At 35.1% G+C, this 26,851-nt stretch overlaps 1 protein-coding gene across 15 annotated transcripts in view; it reads right to left on the bottom strand.

Annotated features, from left to right (window-relative positions):
• map3k14b (mitogen-activated protein kinase kinase kinase 14b) overlaps window positions 1-25,133 on the bottom strand; it is a 25,435-nt gene extending 302 nt beyond the window's left edge. The window contains exons 1-15 of one of the 15 annotated variants that reach the window (XM_021470386.3): window positions 24,981-25,133; window positions 20,685-20,853; window positions 20,408-20,477; window positions 18,060-19,041; window positions 17,045-17,179; window positions 16,804-16,933; window positions 15,392-15,520; window positions 15,210-15,314; window positions 13,260-13,423; window positions 12,266-12,416; window positions 8,501-9,136; window positions 6,155-6,246; window positions 2,638-2,752; window positions 2,452-2,558; window positions 1-247 (exon numbers count right to left, since the gene is read on the bottom strand). The exon at window positions 1-247 is cut by the window's left edge and continues 302 nt beyond it. In XM_021470386.3, coding sequence (XP_021326061.2) covers window positions 44-247; window positions 2,452-2,558; window positions 2,638-2,752; window positions 6,155-6,246; window positions 8,501-9,136; window positions 12,266-12,416; window positions 13,260-13,423; window positions 15,210-15,314; window positions 15,392-15,520; window positions 16,804-16,933; window positions 17,045-17,179; window positions 18,060-19,041; window positions 20,408-20,477; window positions 20,685-20,844 — 3,180 coding nt within the window. In that variant the 5' untranslated portion in view covers window positions 20,845-20,853; window positions 24,981-25,133 and the 3' untranslated portion in view covers window positions 1-43. Of the gene's footprint in view, window positions 248-2,451; window positions 2,559-2,637; window positions 2,753-6,154; window positions 6,247-8,500; window positions 9,137-12,265; window positions 12,417-13,239; window positions 13,424-15,209; window positions 15,315-15,391; window positions 15,521-16,803; window positions 16,934-17,044; window positions 17,180-18,059; window positions 19,042-20,407; window positions 20,478-20,684; window positions 20,854-23,625; window positions 24,034-24,980 lie in introns of those variants that run through there. The other 14 variants (XM_073941071.1, XM_021470388.3, XM_073941065.1 and 11 more) reach the window with 14 other exon arrangements.
• Between the last annotated feature and the right edge of the window lie 1,718 nt (window positions 25,134-26,851).

The following is a 26,851-nucleotide window of genomic DNA, read 5'->3' as shown; positions in this document are numbered from 1 at the left end:
CAAAATGAATGGAATGAGATGTATAAAAATGGATCTATGTTTGCTAGAGTGCCACTGTTGAGCAGGTATCTGAAAGATCGTCATATTCCTGCAGCTCTAGTTTTCCATCTCTGATCCTCCAATCCCAGCTGGGACTGCCGTCTGGAGCAGGAACGCATTGCAACCACATGCCCGACTCGTGCACTTCTGTGTCTGGAGACACCAGACGACCATCCAGGGTGGCCAAACTAAAGGTCCTTAAGGAGATCTGTGACACAGTAATACAACCATATTGAAGTGCACGTGAGATCAAAACTAAACATACTGATTTTGTTAGCTCACATTGCTAGTTTTGTGTTGAACAAATCATCTGTGCATGTCATTAGGAAAAAAACTATATTGATTGGTCTTCTAATCTAAAATCAAAATCAGAAAATGCTCTTCCTCTTTGTTTTCAGTTAAATCCACAGATTAGGTCTGTCTGAGGTATAGGGACAAACTTAACCAAGCCCCTCCAACTGTCCGTTTTGACAACAAACAGAAATGGTGTGGAGAAGGCATCTGCTAGGGTTTAATAACTCTCCCCAAACCTTTTTCCTAATCTTTCTGAATGAAAGGCCTAATTTAATTCATCCAATCAGCTTGCAGTATAAAAAAAAACAAGCCACGCCCACAGTTTTCTTAAGATTCTTTAGGAACTACGGCAATACGAAAAAAAAAGATCCGAAACACACTGTCAATGTAATCATATTTAAAGAGAAAAACAGCTGATGAAACAAAGACAGTCATGAAATGGCCTCCACAGAGTCCAGACCTGAACATTATATACAGTATGTACAGGCAATATTATAGAGTATGAGATTCACCTTAAGAGGAAAAGATAGAACATGCTGAATCTAAGAAAGAACTCTGAGAAACTCTGTAAAATGCTTGATATTAAATAGAGTATCATTTCAGAATTTTGGTGCTAAAGAGGTCACGTTAAACACAATTAAAGGGGTGGTCCACCGTGTATTTTTAAGGTTTGGTTGTGCTCATGCTTTACTTGTAGAAAAACACATATTTATTTTCATATACGTATCATACTTTGATTATATACTGCTACTCAGCTAACATGAAAACGACCGTCATATTTCATAGTTCCTCCGAAAGGACCGTCCTCAAGAGGCTCTGATTGGTCAGCTAACATAATGTGCTGTCATTCGCAGATTGGCTCCACGTCACGCCCTTACAACAATGCGCGTTAGCGCTGAGTTAACAGTCAGTCAGAGCAGCTGTTTGCAGCATTAGGTGCCCGAATCAGACAAAAAATGAAGAGCACACCTTACGCTCACACCTCATGCTCTCTAAAATAAAATCTGACAATTGTCTTTCAAATATATTCAGAATAAGCATGTGTACGTAATATAAAACGTTCACATATCTTTTGTGAGTTTGTTATTTGAGATGATTAACGCATGGAAAACATCTGCATGGAGAGACGCATAGAGAGACACTGCAGCCCTGCTGAAGATTGTGGGTGTTTACAGTGGTTTGACTGATAAATTTGAATTTGTAGCTAAATTCTTAGCGGTGCCAAACAGCATTTCCGGTTGTTTGCATCCTTGTTTACGTCCTTGTTACAACACACTGTTAACGCTAGAACCTGTACATTTAGTTGATAAATTTTAACAAGTAAAAATACTTACAGGTTGTGCCTCACAATTCACAGCTTCATCGGTTGGAGAAGTTTTAGCTAAATCCAGCACTGAACTGGGAGATATTCTGGAAGTTCTCCTTTGTCAAAGGCTAGCTGTATATTTATTATAATTCTCTGGAACGTAATTAAAATTAAACTGTAAGCACTTCTCTATTTGTGTCGTGTTCTTTGGAAGACCAAATACAGAAACAGAGGAAGCTCTGTGGAAATAGCAGTGTTTGGACGCCATTTTACCTTTCTCTGCTATAACATTATAGCGCATCTGGCCATGTCCTGTTGCTGCGCAGGGTGTATGCATGTGGAGAATGAGCGTAACCTGAAGCGTTTATGATCTCATTAACCCGGATGTGTTTTTTTGTAGTGCAAATTCGCTCGCTGTAGGCTTTGCTAAGCTAACTCTGTAAAAGCCAACGTCTCCCTTTGCATTGAACTTTGAGTGCATTACATTCAGAGATGTTGTTTATGTTCACACAGCTACATTACACATCAACTAAAGTGTAAAATATGATATTGTAGTGGACCAACCCTTTAAAGGTATAGTTCACCCAAAAGTAGTGACCCCACATTTGCTCCATACCTTTTAGATAAACAGATTTATGCAAAAGTTGGCGGTTCATTCCGCTGTAGCGACCCCTGATTAAAAAAGGAGATAAGCCAAAAATAAAATGAATGACTGCATGATTTGTGCAAAAGTCTTAGCCTGTCAAAGCTGGTGGTGGCCTAAGACTTTTAACTTTGAATACAGTACTATACTTTTAAGAAAAAGATCTTACCTGCTCACTGATTCCCACAGCGATGTGTCCAATTTTGACCTGTGGCCTCTCTCTGATCTTTAAACTCTCTCCGCTTACATCTTCCACCCATATATCCACACCAAGACCTGCATACGCACAAAGCAACATACAAACTTAACTAAACAGCCACAATAGCTGTGTAGACCTGCACTAATGAGTCTTTACCTTCAAAGTAGCAAGAAGGCGTCTGATTGGTTGATACTGACCAATCCACATTGAAGCTTTGACCATCTGTGGTGCTGCAGGAGGAGAAAACCCCTGAGCTTAAATCATCAGAGTCCTTTAAAGAGAGAAAATGAGATTAGACCTGATTCAATAGAAACTGCACATTTTATTTTTAAAAGGTGGATATGTGTTATGCATTAGGACACATTGAAAATGAACTGAGCAGTAAGGAAACCTTCACTTATTCCCAGCTGCATTCTTTGTAAATGTGTGTGTCTTTTTCCACCTATGTCTTTTATCAGGAAATAAGGCTTTAAAGGCTCAAGACAGCCCTCGAGTACTTTTTTTTTTTTTAGATTTTAAGATTTTTGTGTGTTGAGCATCAGTTAAATCACCTGTCAGCTTTAATTGTAGGAAAAAAAACTAATTAATATTTAACTTTTGTCAGCTAATTCCATCTTCTGGGTTTAAAATAAATTTTGGGGTGGGATCAAAATCACTGAGGTAGAGCGAAACTGCAAGTGAAGTGATGATGCGTTGGTTTTCATTATTATTCATAGCAGAGTTTCCTTATGAGAAGCCCCTACTTTTTAATTATATATGAATGCACGTGCTTTCCGAAGGCAAGGCAGACCTGCCAAGCTGTGATACCCAAAGGCCCAATCCCAATTCTATTTTTGTACCCCTACCCCTTCCCCTTGGCCCTTAGAACCGAGGGTTAAGGGGAAGAGCTTCAAAATTTACACAGCACTACAGCACCTGCACATGTCATCATACAGTTGAAGTCAGAATTATTAGCCCCCTTCGATTTTTTTTCTTCTTTTTAAAATATTTTCCAAATTATGTTGAACAGAGCAAGGACATTTTTACAGTATGTCTGATAATATTTTTTCTTCAGGAGAAAGTCTTATTTGTTTTATTTCGGCTAGAATAAAAGCAGTTTTGAATTTTTTATAAACCATTTTAGGGACAAAATTATCAGCCCCTTTAAGCTGTATTTTTTCTCGATAATCTACAGAACAAACCACTGTAATACAATAACTTGCCTAATTCCCCTAACCTGTCTACTGTAGTTAACTTAATTAACCTAGTTAAGCCTTTGAATGTCACTTTAAGCTGTATAGAAGTGTCTTAAAAATTTCTAATAAAATATTATTTACAGTCATCATGGTAAAGATAAAATAGATCAGTTATTAGAAATGAGATATTAAAATGATTATGTTTAGAAATGTGTTGAAAAAATCTGCTCTCCCTTAAACAGAAATTGGGGAAAAATAAACAAGCGGTCTAATAATTTAGGGGGGGCTAATAATTCTGACTTCAACTGTATGTCCTCACGATTTCTTGCTTCAAATGAGATCAGACGATCGCGACTGCTGTAGTTATTCCAGTTGTGCTATTTTTGGTATTTATCTTCAGTAAATCACTGAAGGCATATATTATGTTATCATAAGGATCTAATGTGGCAATAAGGTCGTAATATTGTGCATTTAACACAGTGGCCATACTCATCAATGTAAACACACAACAACAGCATTAACATTATAGCAGACACTGTAAAAAGCTCATTCCCAGCCACTAGAGACTTTTCTGACAGGGTATTCCAGTGTCATCGAGTGTCAGAAAGTTGTGGGACTGCTGTACAGGAGTTATGATTAGGGATTATAGATCGCGAAAAGATTGCGAAATTTAGCGGGGTTTTTTTTTAAGCGGGGTTTTTTTAGCATGACGGTAAAACATGAACGCGGTTATGAATATTTTAAAACACGTGTTTGTTTGTTGTTAAAATTCGTAATAATGACAGAAAATACAAATTTGTGGATCTCCTTACTTCCGGGTGCAGCTGTTGCTGGGGTATTCTGGGAATTTTTTCTTACCCCTAGGTTTCAAGCGTGGTCCTTAAAATTCTTAATTTGAAGGGGTGTATACCTCTTGCAGCCCTACGCCTTCAAGCTAAAGAGAATTGGGACACCACTACCCCTTCACGCGCACGCGCAAAACGAGGGGTAGGTGGAAGGGGAAGGGCTAAGAGGTAGAATTGGGATGGGGCCAAAGACTGGGTGAGATGCGTCCACGCATGGCTAGCAGTATTTAGCCTCTCATGAAGGGTCGTTAAGTTATGTGTTTGTTCCCATGATTCACAGGGGTTGTTGTTCTTATGTTTTTCCCTGTGATGCTGTCAGATCAAATACAGCAATACAGCAAAGCTGTTGTTTTGCAGCAAGCATTTTTGTCGGTAGAGCTGTACGAGAATTGGAGGATGGCGGACCTTGTCTTTTATCAGTTGAGTTTGTTACCATTCAGACTCATGGCCTATATCCATGCTGCAGTGTTCGCCTATTCTTAAAATCCTCCAGATTTCCAGCAGGGCTAATGGTTGGAAGAGATATGGAAAAGACCTGCTGTAATGCTATCCACTGTGTCTGCACTCAGACCCGGGGATTCAGGAGGAGAGAAGTCCTCCTCATTTATAGGGTTTACATGATTATCTTTAAGATGATGTAACAAACTGTGGTTATGTGTATATGAAACTAGAAATAACAAACGTCGCAGGGCATTAAATTACTGTTTATTTCTTTGCATTTTAACTTTGTAAACTATGAAATCATGCGTCACGGTTTGTGTCTCATTTTGTGAGCCAACTGACGACAGTTGTTCGCTCCCCTCTGCAGGCCATGCCTCCTCCTCTTTCTGGTCGCAGCGCTCCATGCCGATCATGAAGCAATTTTTTGAAAAAATTCTGGGGTAGACTTAAACCAAAAGAGATGGGTTTCATAACCCTTTAAACTGCTGCTGATTTTATGAAATGTCTAGTTATTTGTTTGTAAACAGCTTTAAAGTGGATCTACCATGCAAAAATCACTTTTAAAAGGGGTTTAAACACAGTTTAACAGCCTCTAATGGTAACAATTAATTAATTAGATTTTTATAATCACACTTAATAAAAACAGTCTGCAGAAACACTTTGATCAACATTCTCCCTTTAACCGTGTCATTAGAAGGGGAAAGCCCCGCCCATTAGTGACAATCTCTCCCTCATTAGCATAAACAGCCCTGAGTTAGAAGCAGCTCTCTGCCATTAGAGTTTTGACCTGCTGAAGATCATGCCAGCGACTAAGAGGATTAGAAATGTGGAGTTTTGGATGCACAAATAAACACTGGAGTCTCCATTCACATTCTGAGACACTTTCAGTCTTTCACAAAGATAACATTAGTCCTGTTTTGAATCTGCCACTATGCTGACACAGAAGCATTTGTAGCTCCACCCTCCTTTAAAAAAGAGCACAGTCTCATTTGAATTTAAAGCGACAATTTCGGATCAAACCCTAAAAAAGTCAGTTTCAAATAGTTATAAAACTTTTTTTTTTTTTAGGTATTTTGAGCTTAAACGTCACATACACACTCATACAGAGACTTGATTCTCTCTTGTAAAAAGGGGCATAAGAGGTCACCCTTTAATGCATAAAAACTCTGGCACATTACCCTTCATAAAGCAGTGTTATGTCCGCATGTTTACCTCCTCTGAGAGATCTTGCTCAGAGTCACAGCAGCTGGTCTGGGTCAGAGGTCGTGGTTCAGGAGACTCGAGTAAACTTGTGTCTTTTTGTTCTGTGGAGAACAAAAGAAAACTCATCAATAATGCAAAATGCTCGTCAGTATCGGCATATCTGATCTACTCTGTATTGTGTTTGAGACACAGACATGCTTTCGGCGTTTATTTAAATCACAAGCAAAATATTTGTGAGCGAAATGAAACTATTGAGGGGGTGGTGCGGTGGCACAGTGGGTAGCGCTTTCGCCTCACAGCAAGAAGGTCCCTGGTTTGAGCCTTGTCTGGGTCAGTTTCTGTTTGGAGTTTGCATGTTCCACCGTGTTGGCATGGGTTTCCTCCGGGTGCTCCGGTTTCCCCCACAGTCCAAACACATGCGCTATAGGTGAACTGAGTAGGCTAAATTGTCCGAAGTGTATGAGTGTGAATGAGAAGTCTATTTAACAATTAAACATTAGACTGGATGACACAAAGCTAAAACAAGAAGACAATGAGAAATATTCATTAATTAATTTTCTTTAGTCCCTTTATTAATCTGGGGTCGCCACATTGGAATGAACCACCAACTTATCCAGCACGTTTTACGCAGCGGATGCCTTTCCAGCTGCAACCCAGTACTGGGAAAATCCCACACACTCATTCACACGCATACACTACGGACAATTTAGCCTACCCAATTTTGGACTTTGGGGGGGGGCAGGGGGGGATTGGGAGCACCCGGAGGAAACCCACGTAAACACTGTGAGAACATGTCAAACTCCACACAGAAACACAATGAGAAACAAATAAAAAGAAAATAAATTACTAGCACTGCCGCCTTTCATGACCTACTTGGTGAAATCAGGCTGGCAGAGTACACACACATCATGTAAAAACAAACTTTAAATGTGCATTATGTAAGTTTGACACCCAGTGGTAGAACTAGGTATTGCATTCCTGGATCTAAACAAACGCAAGCGCAGGTTGCCAGATTGAGGACCAACAGGAGCGAGCCTGACTATCTTGACGACCTTGAAAATAAAATAAACCGTTTGAAATTGAACTTTAAAACTGTGACTCAGTGCAAACCAACACATGTCAGTGGATCAAAATCTACATTTAATAATGTTAAAAAAGTTTTAAAGTGGTATTATTGAGATTATAAACGTTCCCATTTTGTTGGAGCGCAGTGAATGCACTATTTTGTGCTTCTGAATGGCTGTGTTTACATTTCTGTTGCGTTTCGTCTGGTGCAAACAGTCAAATTATCACTATAACTCTCATCACATAGCATTTTGTTAGGACCCGCTGTACAATGTTACCTGCTCATTTAATATTTACATTTGTATTATTTATATTATTTGCTAAATAAAAACCTCATGTGGAACTCTGAATCTGTGTCTCATTTCGGAGTCTGCTACGATCACGGACGCATGATTTGAGAGCCTTTCTGAATGAATTAATAAAATATGCTGTTTTCCATCAAGGCAACCCAGGCTGCTGAAATATAATTGGCTAAAGTGAAATTGGGCAAGAGGGCGAAGCAGTGGCGCAGTAGGTAGTGCTGTCGCCTCACAGAAAGAAGGTCGCTGGTTTGAGCCTTGGCTCAGTTGGCATTTCTGTGTGGAGTTTGCATGTTCTCCCTGCGTTCGCGTGGGTTTCCTCCGGGTGCTCCAGTTTTCCCCACAGACCAAAGACATGCGGTACAGGTGAATTGGGTAGGCTAAATTGTCTGTAGTGTATGAATGTGTGTGTGGATGTTTCCCAGAGATGGGTTGCGGCTGGAAGGGCATCCTCTGCATAAAAACTTGCTGGATAAGTTGGCGGTTCATTCCGCTGTGGCAACCCTGGATTAATAAAGGGACTAAGCCGACAAGAAAATGAATGAATGAATGAAAAGAACCAAAACAGAGACAGACGTTCCAATACGTAACTCACGTTTTCAAAGCAGAATATCTGACTTCAGCATTGTTTTCCAGATAAACAAGAATGTTCACTGAGCATGTTTCTTAAATATCTGCAAATATATTATGGTATTTTTTTTGCTTTAGAAGAGTCAAAAACTGACATACAGCATCTTTAATTTTGGATGCAATCAATCGATTGACATTACTAGTATTTATAATTCATTACTCTCTTGACTGTAAAAAATGCTGGGTTCCACACAATCGATTGGTGTTGGGACAACATGAAGGAATTAAGCTGAATAGTATTTACAAGTTTAAATGGATTGAACCAAAAACAATTAAGCTGTCGCCACAAAAAAACTCAAGAATTGTGTGGTTTCAGCTCATTTTAAATAAGTACTTTAAACACTGTAGCACATAGACTCACCACTCCTCCTCAACATGAGTGACTCCTCTTCAGACTCAGAATAGCTGTCTTCGCTCTGCAGCTGAGCATGTTTGAGCCGATAAAGTGTTTGGAGCTGTAAAAACGGCTCCCATTCCTGCGCCCGATCACTTCTTAGCTCTCGAAGACTCTCCAGATCACTCTGCACCTCTTCATCATCCGCAAAGCTTCGCACGTCTCCATCCCAGCTCTCTGATTCCTCCAAAAGACTCCTGTCGTATCCTCCAAACACAACTCTCTTCTCCGTCAAACACTCTGCCACGTTGATGTTTTCATCTTTAGGTGTTTCTTCGGCAGATTTAACAGCTAATAAATCATTCTGCCGTTCGTTGTTTTCCTCCTCGCCCCAGAATCTCTCCATCCAGCAGCTCATCTGGTCTTTTTCAGGATTGTTCATGTCTGGATCCTCGTCCCAGTCAGTTTCCTCGGACTCTGAATCATCCTCATTGGCTGCGTTCTGTCTCCAAGTGCTCACCCAGTGGATTGTGGGAGCTGAAAGGTCTTCTGGGATGCTTTGAGGGCTCGATTCTAGATTTTGTGTGGTCGGATTTGGATAGTCCTCGATTGCTGGTGCTGAATGTAGATTGGATGATGATTCAGGATCAGAGAGTCCACATACTAAATATGGAGTATAATAAAGAGTTTAATGTGCAGTCCTGTTAAAGGGACAGTTCACCCAATAATGAACATTCTGTCAACATTTACTCACTTGTTTTAAACTTTAATGAGTTTCTCTTTTCGGTTAAAAACAAAAGAAGGTATTTTGAAGTATGTTGGAAACCGGTAACCATTGACTTCCATAGTATTTTGTTTTCCTATTGTGGTTAAGTCCGTGGTTAATGGTTTGTTCTTGGCTTTTTGCTTTATCTCCTTGTTTTTTTTTAACTTGTGTTTGTATGTTTGTATATGATAGTATATTTTGTGTTATTATGCTATGTTTCTGTTTTTAGGTGTGGCTTTTAACATTCTGTCAAGGGTCTACAGATGAAAAATAGCATTTCTTGGCTAATTCTGGCACATTTTACAGCAATGTTTATTAATGTGCATTGCCCCTGTAATCATATAAACTATAATTGTGTGTTAAACAGAAAAAAGAAACAGGTTTGGAATCACTTGAGGTGAATAAATAAGGAGTTAATTTCCATTTTTGAGTGAACTATTCCTTAATATATATATATATTTGTTTTTTTTTTTGTTTGTTATTTTTGTTTTTTTTTACTTAACCTTTATTGTGTTTTTAATAAACATGGTTATCAACAATGGTAACAGCAGAATTCCTTAAAATTTTCTTGGTTCAATGTGTATAGCATGGTTTATAACAATATGAAACAAAAATAAATAGGTATTTTGAAGTATGTTGGAAACCGGTAACCATTGACTTCCATAGTATTTGTTTTCCTACTGTGGGTAGGTCAGTGGTTAACAATTTGTTCTTGGCTTTTTGCTTTATCTCCTTGTTTTTTTTTTTTTACTTGTGTTTGTATATTTGTATATATATGATACTATATTTTGTGTTATTATGCTATGTTTCTGTTTTTAGGTGTGACTTTTAACATTCTGTCAAAGTCAGCTTTATTGTCAATTCAACCACATGTACAGGACATATAGAGAATCGAAATTACATTACTCTCAGACCCTAGGTGCATATAATATTAATACAAAAAGTAGAGTTTTAAGAAAGAATTTACAATAAATACAATTATACGTAAAATGTAGTGTAGAAATATACATAAAATGTAGTCAAAAAATTTACGTAATAAAAAATGTAACAATTCAATTACATTAAGAGCATATGGCAATGAGTGCAAACCAAATTGTGCAGATATAGAATAATATATAGTGCAAAAAGGCTTGTAAACATGATAAGGATCTGCAGATGAAAAATAGTGCTGTTTAAAAGGCCAGGGAAGACCAGTGTTTTAGTTCTTCTGGAGAAAGTATTGTTATTATTTTATTCTAATTTTTTTGGTGGAATAAAAATATGAAAAAATGTAAAAACTGCTAAGGTCAATATTAATAGCCCCCTAAGAAATTATATATTTTTTGATTGGCTAAAGAATAAACCACTGTTTTCCAATGACTTAACTAATTATAGTAACTTGCCTAAATAAACTAATTAGCCTAGTTAAGCCTTTAAATTGCACTTTAATATGAATACTAGTATCTTCCAAAATAGCTAGTAAAATATTATGTACTGCCCTTATGGCAAAGACATAAGTGAGTATGGGTGTTTCCCAGTATTGGGTTGCAGCCGGAAGGGCATCCGCTGTGTAAAACATATGCTGGATAAGTTGGTGGCTCATTCCACTGTGGCGACCCCAGATTTATAAAGGGACTAAGCCGAAGGAAAATGAATGAACTATTGTGTTTAAAAATGCATAAAAAAACTTTTTTCCACTAAAAAACACTTGGAAAATATCTGAAAAGGAATTTAAACAGCTAATAATTTAGTCTTCAACTGTAAACTAACACTAAAACACTAATTTTTAAAATAAAAATCTGATTTCCAATGTAAATAAAGACTTTTTGGGGGCTGCACGGTGACGCAGTGGGTAGCACGATCGCCTCACAGCAAGAAGGTCGCTGGTTCGAGCCTCAACTGGGTCAGCTGGCGTGTGAAGTTTGTATATTCTCCCCGTGTTCACGTGAGTTTCCTCAGGGTGCTCTGGTTTCCCCCACAAGTCCAAATAACATGTGGTATAGATCAGGGGTGTCCAAACTCGGTCCTGGAGGGCCGGTGTCCTGCAGATTTTAGCTCCAAGTTGCCTCAACACACCTGCAAGGATGTTTCTAGAAAGCCTAGTAAGAGCTTGATTAGCTAGCCCAGGTGTGTCTGATTGGGGTTGGAACTAAAATTGTTTATACTCCTGCCCCGTTTTAATCCGAACCAGACCGCTCCCACTTTTATTCAGCATTTGTTGTCCCTCTGCCCGCCCCACCCCGTTTTCTTGGGAGAACAAAACCGAAAACCACCCAGCTATACAGCGTCCAGACAGCCTATAACAAGCTGTCTATATAAACACACAAACATAAGCACCAAGCAAGTGACAAATACACAGACAGCATCACGCTCTCTCTTATTCACACACACACACACACAAACACACACACACACACACACACACACACACACACACACACACACACACACACACACACACACACACACACACACAGCACAAAGCTCTCTCATTCGGACACACACATAGACAGCAACAAACAAGCTAAATTCACACACATACATCCGCTCACTCGCTCACTCCGGAGTCCGGATCGATATTGTTAGACCGCCCGCTTCCGTCCAAAACTACATCGGTTACCGACCGCTCCGGCACTTTATTCAGAAATTTATTCCCGCGCCACAAGAAATCTAACCTTACAGTGGAAATTCAGACCTCTTCTGTGCAGGACACCGACCCTCCAGGACCGAGTTTGGACATGCCGGGTAGAGTTGGGTGTAACTGGGTAGGCTAAATTGTGTGTGTGTGTTAATGAGTGTGTATGAATGTTTTCAGTGATGGGTTGCAGCTGGAAGGGCATCTGCTGCATAAAACATATGCTGGATAAGTTGGCGGTTCATTCCGCTGTGGCGACCCCAGATTAATAAAGGGGCTAAGCCGAAAAAAATGAATAAATGAATAAAGCCTTTTTGAGTCTTTCATAAACATTATTGACCCCATTATAGACCGTGAAAACAATTTCTACAGATTTTAGTCATGCACAAACATTTGGTAAGCCTCTACACACCTGCTCTGAGTGCTGTAATGCTCTTCTGCAGCAGCTCTGATGCTGAATCTCTCTCTGTCGGCTCCTTCACCAGTCCTGCTTTGATGACATCACAGGTCAAAGGGTCACAATCAGCCGGAATCTCCCACAGAGGAGGAGGTTCACTCACGATCTGACAATCACAACACATTTCAGCTCTTACAAGAGTTTTTGTTTCTGAAAATATGTCAATGATCTTAAACATTTATACAGTTGAAGACTAAATTATTTATTATTAATGATTATTTAAAAACGTGCTGTTTAACAGAGCAAGGAAATATTTCACAGCATTTCCTATATTATATATTTTTTCTTCTGGAATTTATTTTAGTTTCACTAAAATAACAACACTATAAAAAACACAACACTATAAAAAATAAAATAAAAAAACACTAAAAACACTGAAATAATTTACAATCTTTTTTATATATTTAAGTGTTAAAATAAAAATAAAAAATAAAAGTAAAATAAAGGTTTATTTTTAAACACTCATTGATTCATTTATTTTCTTTTCAGCTGAGTCCTTTTATTAATCTGGGGTTGCCACAGCGGAATGAACCGCCAATTTATCCAGCAAATGTTTTACACAGCGGATGCCATTCCAGCTGCAACCCATCACTGGGAAACACCCATACAAACTCAATCACACTCATACACTACAGACAATTTTAGCTTACCCAATTCCCCTATAGCGCATGTGTTTGTACTGTGGGGGAAACCGAGAGCACCCTGAAGAAACCCACACCAACACGGGGAGAGCATGCAAACTCCACACAGAAATGCCAACTGACCCAGCCGAGGCTCGAACCAGCGACTTTTTTGCTGTGAGGCGACAGTGCTAACCACTACGCCATCGCGTCGCCCTATTTTTAAACATTACACTACACCTATAATCAATATAACTCATTCCTGATAACTGATTTCTTTTATCTTTGCCATGATGACAGCGCACCCACCGTCTGCATGCTCACTTCACCTTCAGACAGAGCGGGTGAGGATAGTAGCGGGTCCAGGGCTGGTGTCCACTGAGCATGTGAAGTAACATACAGCAGCTGCTCCACACGTCAGCTTTAGCGGAGCGAGGGTCTCCACGGGCCACCTCTGGGGGCATATGAGACTCTGTGCCACGCAGAAGATTCCCTGCTCACACAACAGATATCAAGCAGTCATGATATGAATTGGTTAAATTAGACAGGCACGAAAAGTAACTTCCCATATTGGTCAAGAGCATACTGTACAGAACTAGCCCATTTTTCTGCTTTAAATAAATTACAACAAACAACGATTGCACTCATTTCAGTGTTTTATATTATACATTGACGATCAGGATTTAAATTACATATAATTTATTAAAAATATTGGGGTGGGGGGGTCAAATGTATATTTATATTAAACATTTTTAAGTACAATTATTTACTATTATTGATTCCTGTGACGCTCCAGGGACAGACGAGTATTCACTGGCGTCCAGCATTCTCCAGCCTTCAGCGCCTAGACTGCAGCTCTGCACAAGACGTTTGGCCATAGGAGAAATGGTCATGCTCTACTGAGCCTGGTGTCTCTCGAGGTTTTTTTTATTTTTCACTTTCGCCAATTGGATAAGTTTTTTCCTCGCCGCTGTCGCCACTGGCCTGCTTGGTTCGGGACGGGTAGAGCTGCGTATCAATGGATTTGCTCTTCACTGTTAGGACTCTCAGTATTGAATATTAAACCACACTGAACGGAGCTAAACTGAACAGAACTTAAACTTTGAAAACTGGACTGACACCATTTCCATTTACTTTAATATTTTATGCGAAACTGCTTTGACACAATCTACATTGTAAAAGCACTATACAAATAAAGGTGAATATTTAAGAAATAGAGATATTAAAGAGATATTGAAGAAAGCTATTTTTTTGCTATTAAAGGGCCGACCCCCGATACATCTTGTTTTGATGTGCTTCAGGGGGATCAAGCGTTACTTAGGAGGGTTAATCCCTGCCAAACCCACCTGTAATTCGTATCCTGACTCATTTGATATTCAATTGTCCAACATTTTAAGTTATAAGTTATGGTAAAAACTATTATACTCAAAGTTGATTTTTGCCTTCCAGTATTTCTTTTATCATTAACTTTTATGTTACATATACATTCACATATATATGAATAAATATTAATAACAATATTAATTTAAATAAATACATTTATGTATGTGTTTTTATTCATTTTTGTTTACTTTTACTTATTTAAATTTATTCATTTATTTACATTTATTTATTTTTATTTATGTATTAACTTTTTTATTTATTTACTATTCATTTAATGATTTACATTTTTTAATTTGCATTTATTTATTTATTTACAATTTATTTATTGATTTTTATTGATTTATTTTTTATATTTATTTACTTTTATTTATTTACATATATTTATTTTATTTATATACTTACTTTTGTTTATTTATTTACTATTCATTTATTGATTTACATTAATTTTTTATTTACATTTATTTATTTATTTACTCTTTATTTATTGATTTTTTTCTATATTTGTTTACTTTTTATATTTATTTTTTATTTATTATTTATTTATATTTTTTTATGTTTTATTTATTTATTAACATTTACACACTCAAAAACACACGCACACACACACACACATACTGTACACACACACACACACACAAATATATATATATATAAATGCATAAAACACAATAAATTGTACATGAAATAACCCAATCATAAATAAACAAATCCAACATGCAAGGATCCATCTTAATATTGCTTGTTTTTGAATATTTTCAATTTATTTATTTATTATTAATTTATTACTTGAGAATAAAGTGCTAATTTTGGTCACTATAATCATAATATGAACGTTTTACACCATTGCATCTCTAATAGATATGCATGCTGGTGTGTGTATGTGTGTGTGTTATCACCTCTGAATGTTTTGGTGCTGTATCCACCCTGATTGAGGGTCTCAGAGAGCCCGAAATCACACAGAAAACACTGTCGGCCATCTTCAGACAGCAACACATTGTCCACTGCATACATTAAATCAACACATTATTAACAATAGATTTCTGTGATGAACATCCGGCATAAAGAGCACCGGTCTGACCTTTGACATCGAGGTGAACGACGCGTCTGCTGTGCAGGTGTTGAAGAGCCTGCAGGACCTGACAGTGATAATACAGAGCCAGATCTTCAGACAGACGAGCCTTCAGCCGCAGCAGCTGAGCTAAAGAGCCTGCACACACACACACAAATAATTCATTGTTATAAATATAAAACAAGAGGTGGCACGGTGGCTCAGTGGTTAGCACTGTTGCCACACAACAAGAAGGTTGCTGGTTCGAGAACCGGCTGGGTCAGCTGGCATTTCTGTGTGGAGTTTGCATGTTCTCTTCGTGTTTGTGTGGGTTTCCTCCGGGTGCTCCGGTTTCCCCCACAGTTCAAAGACATGCGCTATTAGGAGATTGGATAAACTAAAGTGGCCGTAGTGTGTGTGTGTGTGTGTTTGTGTGATGAGTGTGTATGGGTACTGGGTTGCAGCTGGAATGGCATCCGCTGTGTAAAACATTTGCTGGACTAGTTGGCGGTTCATTCCGCTGTGGCGACCCCTGAAGAAAAAAGGGACTAAGCCGAAGAAAAATGAATGAATGGATGAATGTATACATATAATGCAAGTACATTTTGTACACATAATGATCTCAATGTAAAAAAAAAGTACTATATGTATTTTTAATATTATACTATACATGTTTAAACATTAAACTGTCAATTTGTTTTTTTTTTTCATAAATTATATGTTAAATTAAAATATTTTTATGTATAATTAAGCAGAATTAGGTTTGAATTTACATTGTTTTTTTTTCATTATTTTATTTTAAATGTATATTTAAAAATGTATTTAATTTGTGCATAAAATTAAAGGATTAAAGAATTCGAACTTCCTATTTCTATATACATCTTATATATTTTTATTAAAGAAACATTCATGATCGTAATATATAGGTCACTTGTATATGAATTATTATATGAATTAATGCATTGTGTAAATAACCATAATTAACAGTGATTCTGTTTATTTTTTAATTAAAATAAATTTAATGTACGCATAAAACAGTAGAATTTGGTTTGAAATTTCTATTTTTATATATACATCTTATTGAATAAACATTTAAGATCATAATATATATATATATATATATATATATATATATATATATATATATATATATATATATATATATATATATATATATATATATATATATATATATTTATATATTTTAGCAATTTCACACGAGTAGCAGTGCGATGTGGCTGTATATCGGCACTGATGGGAGGCATGCATGATATACAGCCATATACATGTTTGGTTGAATTAAAAATTATTTTTAAAAAAATTAAATGCTCAGATCAATATTATTAACCCCCTACGAAATTACTTAAAACTATTGTTTAAAAATGTGTCGAAAATAAATCTTCTCTTGTCATAGTTATGGTCAGCTTGTTTCAGAGACTCGCCTCTCTTGAGGTCCATGAAGAGGATGATGTTGTGTCCCTCGCGCACCACACCGAACAGCTGCAGGACACGAGGAGACTCCATCCTGCTCCACGTCTCCACCTCCTGCCACCCAAAGCTGCAGATGGGGATCTGAACAGCAGGACAGCAAATTAATTAATCAGCCATTCCCCTCCAGATCCAACAGAACTTTGAGCAATTAAAAGAGAATGTAGATGAGGATGCAGAAAGATGGACGCTGACCCTCTTGGCAGCACATGTGAAGCCAGTTTGTTTGTCCCGGATGCTGAAGACGTCTCCATATGAGCCGTTCTGAATGTGCCGGAGAAATGAGTATTCACGACCCTCTCGATATTCAGAGTTCTTCACCTGGAGGAACTAAGAAATGAGGCACAGCATTTTTAATTACATAAATACATTCAGGATAACATTACTATTATACCACCAGAGAATCACTTACTCAGTTTAATTCATAATAAACGTGCAATATTCAAATTGTTTAAACATGCATGCTAATAATATTATATATTTTTAAAATGTGTTTGATAATATAATATAATATAATATAATATAATATAATATAATATAATATAATATAATATAATATAATAAAAAATAATACAAAATTATATAATAGAATATGATATAATATAATATAATATAATATAATTTTATATAATATAATATAAAATAATATAATATAATACAAAATTATTAAAAAATAATATAATATAATATAATATAATATAATATAATATAATATAATGTAATTTTATATAATATAAAATAATAGAATATAAAAAAATTATTTTAAAAATAATATAATATAATAAAATATAATATAATATAATATAATATAATATAATATAATATAATATAATATAATGTAATATAATATAATATAATATAAAATAATATAATATAATATAATATACTATAATTTAATATAATATAATATTGCAACTACAATCTTAAAAAACATTTTGTGTGAATGCAAAATTCCTTTTTAAGGAATAAAAAATAAATAAAATATATAAATAAATATATATATTTTATTAAATAAAAATGTATAATATATATAAAAATGTGTCCATATATTTAAAAGATGTCAATTGTAAGGGCTGTCTAAATAAAATATAAAACATTAAAACTAATATCAATTTAAAGACATTACATGTTGGACTTATAGCAAGCATTAATGAACAAAACGTTTTAAAAAATAAGTGTAAATTACCGTAAACAATTAACACACACCTACCTGCTTTGGATGAAACAGGAACCCCTCGTTTACATTCATTTTCTTCATATCTTTCTCCTGCGTCTCTTCTTTAATCATCTCACAGAAAAAATCTGAGAAATGCTGACGGTCTGTCTGAGTCACGACACCCCAAAGTTCACCCGACTCCGAATCGCTCTCCGTGTCCCTGCAGACATCTTTAACTGCTCCAAATTCATCACAGCAGTCAAAACAACCAGACAAAAACACTTCAGCACATCCGTCTGGGCATTTAATATCACAGATCGCCTCTAAAGCGCAGCCGTCTGCATCTGTGCTGCTGGATTTTGTGTCTGTGTTGCAGGAAAAGTCACTGTAATTTGATGAAGATGATCCCCATTCTGCTTGGGTTAGACTGTCAGGCATCTCAGTTTCTGTACTGTCCACTTTCTGATCCCATTCGGTGTAAATACAAGTTGAATCAAAGTTGAATTCATCCAAGAAAGAGCCTGCGGTCGCCTCTATACTGTTACCCGACAGGTTTCCTGAGACGTACAAATCACAGTCTGAGTCTTCAGATGAGCAGCTCTTGCAGACACAATCAGAGTTGTTGCTTATATGAATATTGTTTGATAAAAGAGTATTATTGGTGTCCATCGTGCAAAAAGATGAGTCACAACCTTTAATACTTTCAGCATAAATATATGCAACGTCGGAGTTTGGATACATGGTGTCAGATATCGAGCTGCGAGACTCAAATGTTGAAAAAAAGTCGACGTTCAATTTGCGGAGAAATAAACGTGAGATGTCAGCGCCTTCCCAGAGATCTGGAGTGACCTGCTGAGGTCTGGATAAACACTCTGCTGTTATGTGGGTTGAAATTACTAATCGGCGGTCTTTTCTACACATCTTGTTTTTTTTCCTCATGTCTTTATTTTTTATTCTGTGCTTTCTTTGGCGTTTTCTGAAGCTGCAGACAGTTGCTTTGTTCTGCGTCTCACTTGAAGTGAATGATGAATCTGACCTAAGAATTAACATTGTAAACAAAAATGCTGTTAAACAAATGCATCCATTAACTGGTAAAAAAGATTCTCCGGTGTTTTTATTGATGTCAGAAAATAAACATATAAAGTTTTTGACCGTTTTTTTTTCCAGGTAACCCTCCTAATCCACAACAATTCCCTTGTTGCAAACATATTCATTTACATTCTATTATAAAAATATAAATAAATAAACAAACAAATGAAAAAAAAAAGATAAATGAATGAATGAAATGAACGAATGAACATACAAATAGATAAATAAAATAAATAAATGAATGAATAAACAAACAAAAGAATAGATAACAAACAAATGGAAAAAATAATACATAAAAATAAATAAATAAACAAATGGACAAAAGAATAGATAATAAAAAAATAATAATAAATAAATATATAAATGAAAAAAATAATAATACATAAAAATAAATAGATAAATAAAATGAATAAATAAATTGACATAGTAATAGATAATAAATAAATAAAAAAACAAACTGATAAATAAAAAAATAATACATAAAAATTAATAAATGAATGAATGAATGAATAGACAAATAGAATAAATAAATAAATAAATAAATAAATAAAAAGAATGTTCAAATAAATAGATAAATATAAATAAAACAAAAAAATGTTTATAAATGAACAAACGAATGAATAAACAAATTAATGAATAAATAAAAAATATATAAATGAAACATTTTAAAATAATAAATAAAAATAAACAAATAAATAAAATAAAAAATAAAAAATTACCAAATAGACAAAAGAATAGATAATAAATTAAAAATTAAACAGATAAATAATAAATAACATATAAAAATTAATTAATAAATAAAATAAAAAAATAAATGAACAAATTAATAAATAAATTAAAATAAATAATTACATACATAAATGGATGAATAAAAATAATAATGAATACGTAAAAAAAAGAAAATATTGTTAAATTAATTTTAATTCATTCATTCATTTTCTTTTCGGCTTAGTCCCATTATTAATCCAGGGTCGCCACAGCGGAATGAACCGCCAACATATCCAGCTCGTTTTTACGCAGCGGATGCCCTTCCATCCGCAACCCATCTCTCGGAAACATTTACACACACTCATTTACACTCATACACTTTGGACAATTTAGCCTACCCAATTCACCTGTACCACGTCTTTGGACTATGGGGGAAACCAGAGCACCTGGAGGAAACCCACACAAATGCAGGGAGAACATGCAAACGCCACACAGAAACGCCAACTGACCCAGCCGAGGCTGGTTCTATGAATGCATGTAATGTGTCCGATACACCTGTAATATAACTGGAAGCAGATGTAAAGTATCAGATGTGAATCGCAAACCTGTTGCTGGTGCATGAATGAATGCTGTCATCTTCTATACTTGTAAGTGCCGATGCTTGACATTGCTTGCCTGAAAGTACATGTAAAACATATCTATTTGAACACATCCCATTCAAATCGATCTCCAAATAGCGAACATTCTCTTCTTAACGAATATTATTGACTTAAACATAAAACTGTTAGTTATTAAATATTACTAGATTGTATATTTAATATAAAAATGATTATTCTGTACAATAAAAAAGCTGCGGGATTTACTGCAATAAATTGCGATTACATTTCACTCTACCTTCTGGCTGAAGCTCCTCCAGGACTCTTGGCTGGAGATCGGGCTCTTCTGGACACTCTGCACCTGCCGCCGATGTCCCTTCATCCAGATAAGCCAGAGCTGGCACTTCTGTAAGCCTGCTGGAGTCAGACATGCTCGGTATGGCCATCCCTCTGTGCTTTAAAAAAATATAAAAATAAACAAAACTTGCGGTCAGTTTTTGCCATTATTCTTATACCTTATATACTTATATTTTAGGAGACCTTTTTATACTTTAAATGTTTCCAATTTTGTTTTGCCATTTTCTACAATCAACTTAAATTCTTGAACAAACACTTCAATCGCGCCGACTAGTAATTAGTAGGCTTTTTAATTCAATTACTAGTGTTTAAAGTACGCATGAAACCAAAACACAGCCATGTCACCCTGCAGCCCAAGACCGGTTACTCACTGAAGCTAAGCAGGGCTGAGCCTGGTCAGTACCTGGATGGGAGACCACTAGGTTGCTGTTGGAAGTGGTGTTAGTGAGGCCAGCAGGGGGCGCTCAACCTGTGGTCTGCATGAGTCCTAATGCCCCAGTATAAGTGAAGGGGACACTAAACTGTCAGTGGGCGCCGTCTTTCGGATGAGACGTTAAACCGAGGTCCTGACTCTCTGTGGTCATTAAAAATCCCACGGCACTTCTCGTGAAAGAGCAGGGGTGAAACCCCGGTGTCCTGGCCAAAGTACCTCTATCGGCCCTTACGATCATGGCCTCCCAATCATCCCCTTCCACCGAATTGGCTCTATCACTGTCCCTCCACTCCACCAATAGCTGGTGTGTGGTGAGCGCACTGGCGCTGTTGTCCTGTGGCAGCCGTCGCATCATCCAAATGGATGCTGCACACTGGTGGTGGTGTGGAGAGACCCCCCTCATGATTGTGAAGCGGTTTGGGTGTATTGCCATACACAATAAATGCGCTATATAAATACACATTACATTACATTACATTACAAAACTATATTGATTTTGTTCGCTCACATTGCTAGTCTTGAGGTGAACAAATCATCTGTGCACGTCATTAAAAGTTTTTTTTTTCAGAATTCCGAGTTGACAGAATTGCGACTTTATTACTTTGAATTCTCTTTATAACTCAGAATTCTGACTTTATAATTTTTTATTAATTTTTTTTTAATTCAGTGGCGGGAACGGGCTTCCATACTATCAAAACCAGTCTACTTTGTGGTTATATGGTTAAAACTACTAAAATACAGTTTTGGTTTTGTAGTAAGACCATGGCAAATTTTTGTAGGGGCGGCCATTTGTAAACTGCACGTGCCGTGCAAGACTTCCGGTGCAAGCCTACAGTTATTTATAATTTGATATAAAGCAGTATCTATCCAATCCGGATTCATTTTGGAATACTCTTCCTAATATTGTTTTCTCTAAGGTTGGAGGTCTCCCCTTTCTATTAGTGTGTAATTACAATATCGCTAAATTTACTCCTCAAATTATCCAACTTTCATAAACAAGTACTTCTGGCATGGCATCTGATTTACAAGCATAATTTTAGTCCTCACAGTTCTTTTATTTGGAATAATTGTAATATTTTATACAAAAACAAATCCTTATTCTTCCCTAATTGGATCCAAAACAATATTATCTTAGTTTCTCAGTTATTAAATTCTGATGGTTACTTGTATTCTTATTCAGAATTTCTAAATAAATACAATATTCCTGTCACTCCTCGTGAGTTCTCCATAATAATGGATGCTATTCCCTGTGGAGCCATATCTCTTCTCAAGAACTCTGCCAGATCCCAGAGTACTTTGTCAATAGTTCATCTTTTCGATACAATGATTGGGAAAATTTGTTTTATATTTACTCCCTCTGGTCGGAACAAAAGAATTTGAGAGTTGTTTCAGGCGGAGCTTACTTTCCCTCCATATATAGTGTCCCACTGGAATGGCTTATATGAGAATATCCCATGGAAAAAAGTGTGGACATTATCATGCAAATACTTAATAACCAATAAAGTAATAGATGTCTCCTACAAATTGCTGCACTTGTTTTACACTGTTAAAACTTTATATTAAAAAGATGTATCCAAATATTGATACTTCATGTTCCTTCTGTAGCACTGAAGATGAATCTATGTCCCATATGTTTTGGGAGTGTACTTATGCTAATTTATTTTGGAAGGATTTCTGTATCTTATTTTATTTATATTTATTTTATTTTATTTATATTTTATTTGGATGTCATAACTTTCCTAAAGAAGACAAAGACAAATATTATTTGATTAATTAATTTATTTTGCTAGCTAAATTCTACTTGCATAAATGTAAGTTTCAAGATGTCAAGCCGTATTCCCTGTTTTCTGTAAGGACCTTAAATCTTACTTGGACACTCTTATTACTTTACACAATCCCAAAGCTCATAAAACTATTTCATTGTGTTACGTTCACAAGATATTTGTTACTGTACTATCCCCTTGCATTTATTTATTTTTCTGTACGTAATAAATAAATAAATATATATATATATATATATATATATATATATATATATATATATATATATATATATATATGTATGTATGTATGTATATATATATTTATATATATATATATATATATGTATGTATGTATGTATATATATATATATATATATATATATATATATATATATATATATATATACATATATATGTATATATATAATATATATGTATATATAATATATATGTATATATATATATATATATATATATATATATATATATATATATATATATATATATATATATATATAATTTGATATAAAAACAAGATATTTTGAAACATGTAGCATTAATATTATTAACAACACTGGTTTCAGACATATTGTGTTACCGTTTCATTGTTTAGTATCCTATCGAGCAATGAAATAACTGAAGCCTCACACATAACATATAATAACATAACTTACTTCCGCGTTGCCTCGTTTATACAACAGTGTGTCGGGTCGTGTGTCGATTGGAGAGCAGTTGCTGAGGAGTGTTTATTATTAGTAGTGACATTTTGGCACGTTTGACGGACGCTGCATGTCTCTCGCTTCCCTTCAGCTGTCCTGCCTTTACACTTTCTCACAGCGGATCATTTACCAGAGGCCAACATTCCCAACATTTTCCTCAGTCTCTTTACCTTCTCCGCTTTGAACTTTGGTTTCTGCTTCTTACTTGCTGTAGTAAAACCTTCAGACTAATATCAGCCTGGTGGTTAATATAATCAAACAAGCATACGTGCCTTCATTATGTACACTATTCACACCTCTATTATCAGCACACACAGGAGTTCTTGTGAATAGGATAGTTATGCAATTATTGACATCGCTATTAAAAAGTTTGAAAAAGTCTTAAAGGGACAGTTCACCCAAAGATAAAAATTCTGTCATTATTTAGCCTACATACTCAACATTCACTTGTTTCAAACCTTGTTGAACACAAAATAGACAGCCTACTTGGAAATATGTTGGACACTTGTAACCATTGACTTCCATAGTATTTGTATTGTCCTACTATAAATGGTTACAGGTTTTCAACATTCTTCCAAACAGCTTCTTTTGATTTCAATATGAGAAATAAAGGTTTAGAGCCACTAAATTGTGCATAAATGCTGACTAAATTTGCAGTTTTTGGGGTGAACTAACCCTAAGTGTGAAATTAATCTTTCTAAATTTATTTAATAAATCTGAACTGTTTGATTTTACATATTTTACACATATTTTACATCAATTATGTTCCATTGTTGATTTATGGAACAAAATAAGGCACTCAAATACAATAAAACCACAGTTTTAAAGATAATAAATGTGTCTTTAGTTGCAAATTAGCATATTATGAACTCTGAAGCATTATTGACACTTATAGAGCTGACAAAAACTCAGTACTGCATAACAAATTTGATTTTCAAACATTAAAACTGATTTAGTTTGCTTTCTATTAAAATGCTGATTTATTTTAGTCAAACAATTGCAGTCAAACTCACTTGAAAAGTTTTTTTAAGACATATAGCATAAAAATAAATATATAATATATAATTTATATATATATATATATATATATATATATATATATATATATATATATATATATATATATATATATATATATATATATATATATAACTTTTTTATTTTTTTTTTAATCATTAGCCCCCAAAACATTGAATAGTATCCACCCATGCATGTATATTGACTGTAATTTTCCATTTCCTCTTAATTCATCTTCCAATATTGTAGTGAAGTTCCGGTCAGCTGCTCCGACACTCAAAATGTCAACATACCACTTAAAACAGCCGAGAGAGGGTTGTAGAAATCTGCCAACTTTCTCCAAAGCGATCTTGTTTTCTTCCTCAAGTCAAACGCAGTTGGAAGATGAAGATATTTTAAGCTCTTGTGCGTCTTCAGGCGAATGCGAACTGTGTTTTAGCCGGTGTGAGAGAGAGACCACTGTGAAACATGACTCCATCACGCAACAGCCTTTTGGAAAATCTGTGTCAGGCTCTCTGATTGGCTGATAGGCTTTCTTAGAGGCCAATTTTTAGTTTAGTTTTTTTTTTAATTTCTCATTTATAATAAGTTTATTGTTGAATAATCTTCTGAGATATTTTGTTCTCCAACACTTATGAAAATGAATTAGCATTGATGAGATGGATCTGCCAACAGTAACCATAGAAACCAAACCAAGTTTATCAAAACAGTCTGAAGAGACACCAGTGAGTCAACACGCATCTGTTTTAAAGGTATTTAATTTCAGTTTTTTCTTTTTTTTTACTTGGTATTATTAACCAGGACAAACAAATACACCTCAAATAAAATAAAATTAATAAAAATCAAGTTCACTGCATCACAGATAATCAGCCATATTCATGTGCTCATTTAAGTTTAAAATCACATAAAATAATATTAATAATAATAATAGAGAATGACATTTGAATCTGAATAGAAACAAACATTTAAGTTAATATAACAGCTCAAAAAAAAAAAAAATCTAGAGGAACAAGCAAATAATTCTCTTCCACAGAGTTAAAGGGATAGCTCAGCCTAAAAATGCCAAATTTGAAAATCATCTGAATTTACTTGCACTCAAAAATCAACAACAAAACAATTAAAAAAAATATTTAAAGTGATTAGTTGACTTAAGATAAAGAGAGTAAACCCACTGATTTTATTGCGATTAGTGAACATGAAGTGAGGGTTTACCCACTTTTTAAAGTAAAGTCAACTGTTTGTTTTAAAGCAATGGGTTTACTCACATAAGCAAAGTCAACTATTTGCTTTAAAAGCAATGGATTACTCACTTAAGTAAAGTCAACTAATCGCTTAAGTGAGCAAACCTATTGATTTTAAAGTCAACTAATAACTTTTAAAGCAATGGGTTAAGTCACTTAAGTCAAGTCAACTAATCATTTTAAAAGCAATAGGCTTAAGTGAGTAAACCCATTGATTTTAAAGTCAACTAATTGATTTAAAATCAATGGGTTTACTCACTTAAGTCAAGTCAACTAATCGCTTTAAAAGCAATAGGTTTATTCACATAAGCAAAGTCAACTAATTGCTTTTAAATCAATGGAGTTACTCAAGTCAACTAATCGCTTTAAAAATCAATGGGTTTACTCACTTAAGTCAACTAATCGTTTTAAAAGCAATAGGCTTACTCACATAAGCAAAGTCAACTAATTGCTTATATCAATGAAGTTACTCAAGTCAACCAAACACTTTAAAAAAATCAACAAGTTTTAGTTACTCAGGTAAAGTCAATTAATCGCTTTAAAATCAATGGGTTTACTCACTTAAGTCAAGTCAATTAATCGCTTTAAAATCAATGTGGTTACTCAAGTAAAATCAACTACTCATTTCAAAAGCAATCGGTTTACTCACTTAAGTAAAGTCAACCAATCACTTTAAAATTAATAAGTTTTAGTTACTTAAGTAAAGTCAACTAATTGCTTTAAAATCAATGTGGTTACTCAAGTAAAGTCAAATAATCATTTTAAAAGCAATGGGTTTACTCACTTAAGCAAAAGTTAACCAATTGCTTTTAAATCAATCGAGTTACTTAAGTCAAGTCAACTAATCACTTTAAAAATCAATGTGGTTACTCACTAAGGTTAAATCAGCCAATTACTTCAAAAGCAATGGGTTTACTCACTTA

This window comes from Danio rerio, chromosome 24, assembly GCF_049306965.1.
Source record: "Danio rerio strain Tuebingen ecotype United States chromosome 24, GRCz12tu, whole genome shotgun sequence".
In the NCBI taxonomy this organism is placed as follows: Eukaryota; Metazoa; Chordata; class Actinopteri; order Cypriniformes; family Danionidae; genus Danio; species Danio rerio.
This window is presented reverse-complemented; position numbering and strand designations above follow the sequence as displayed.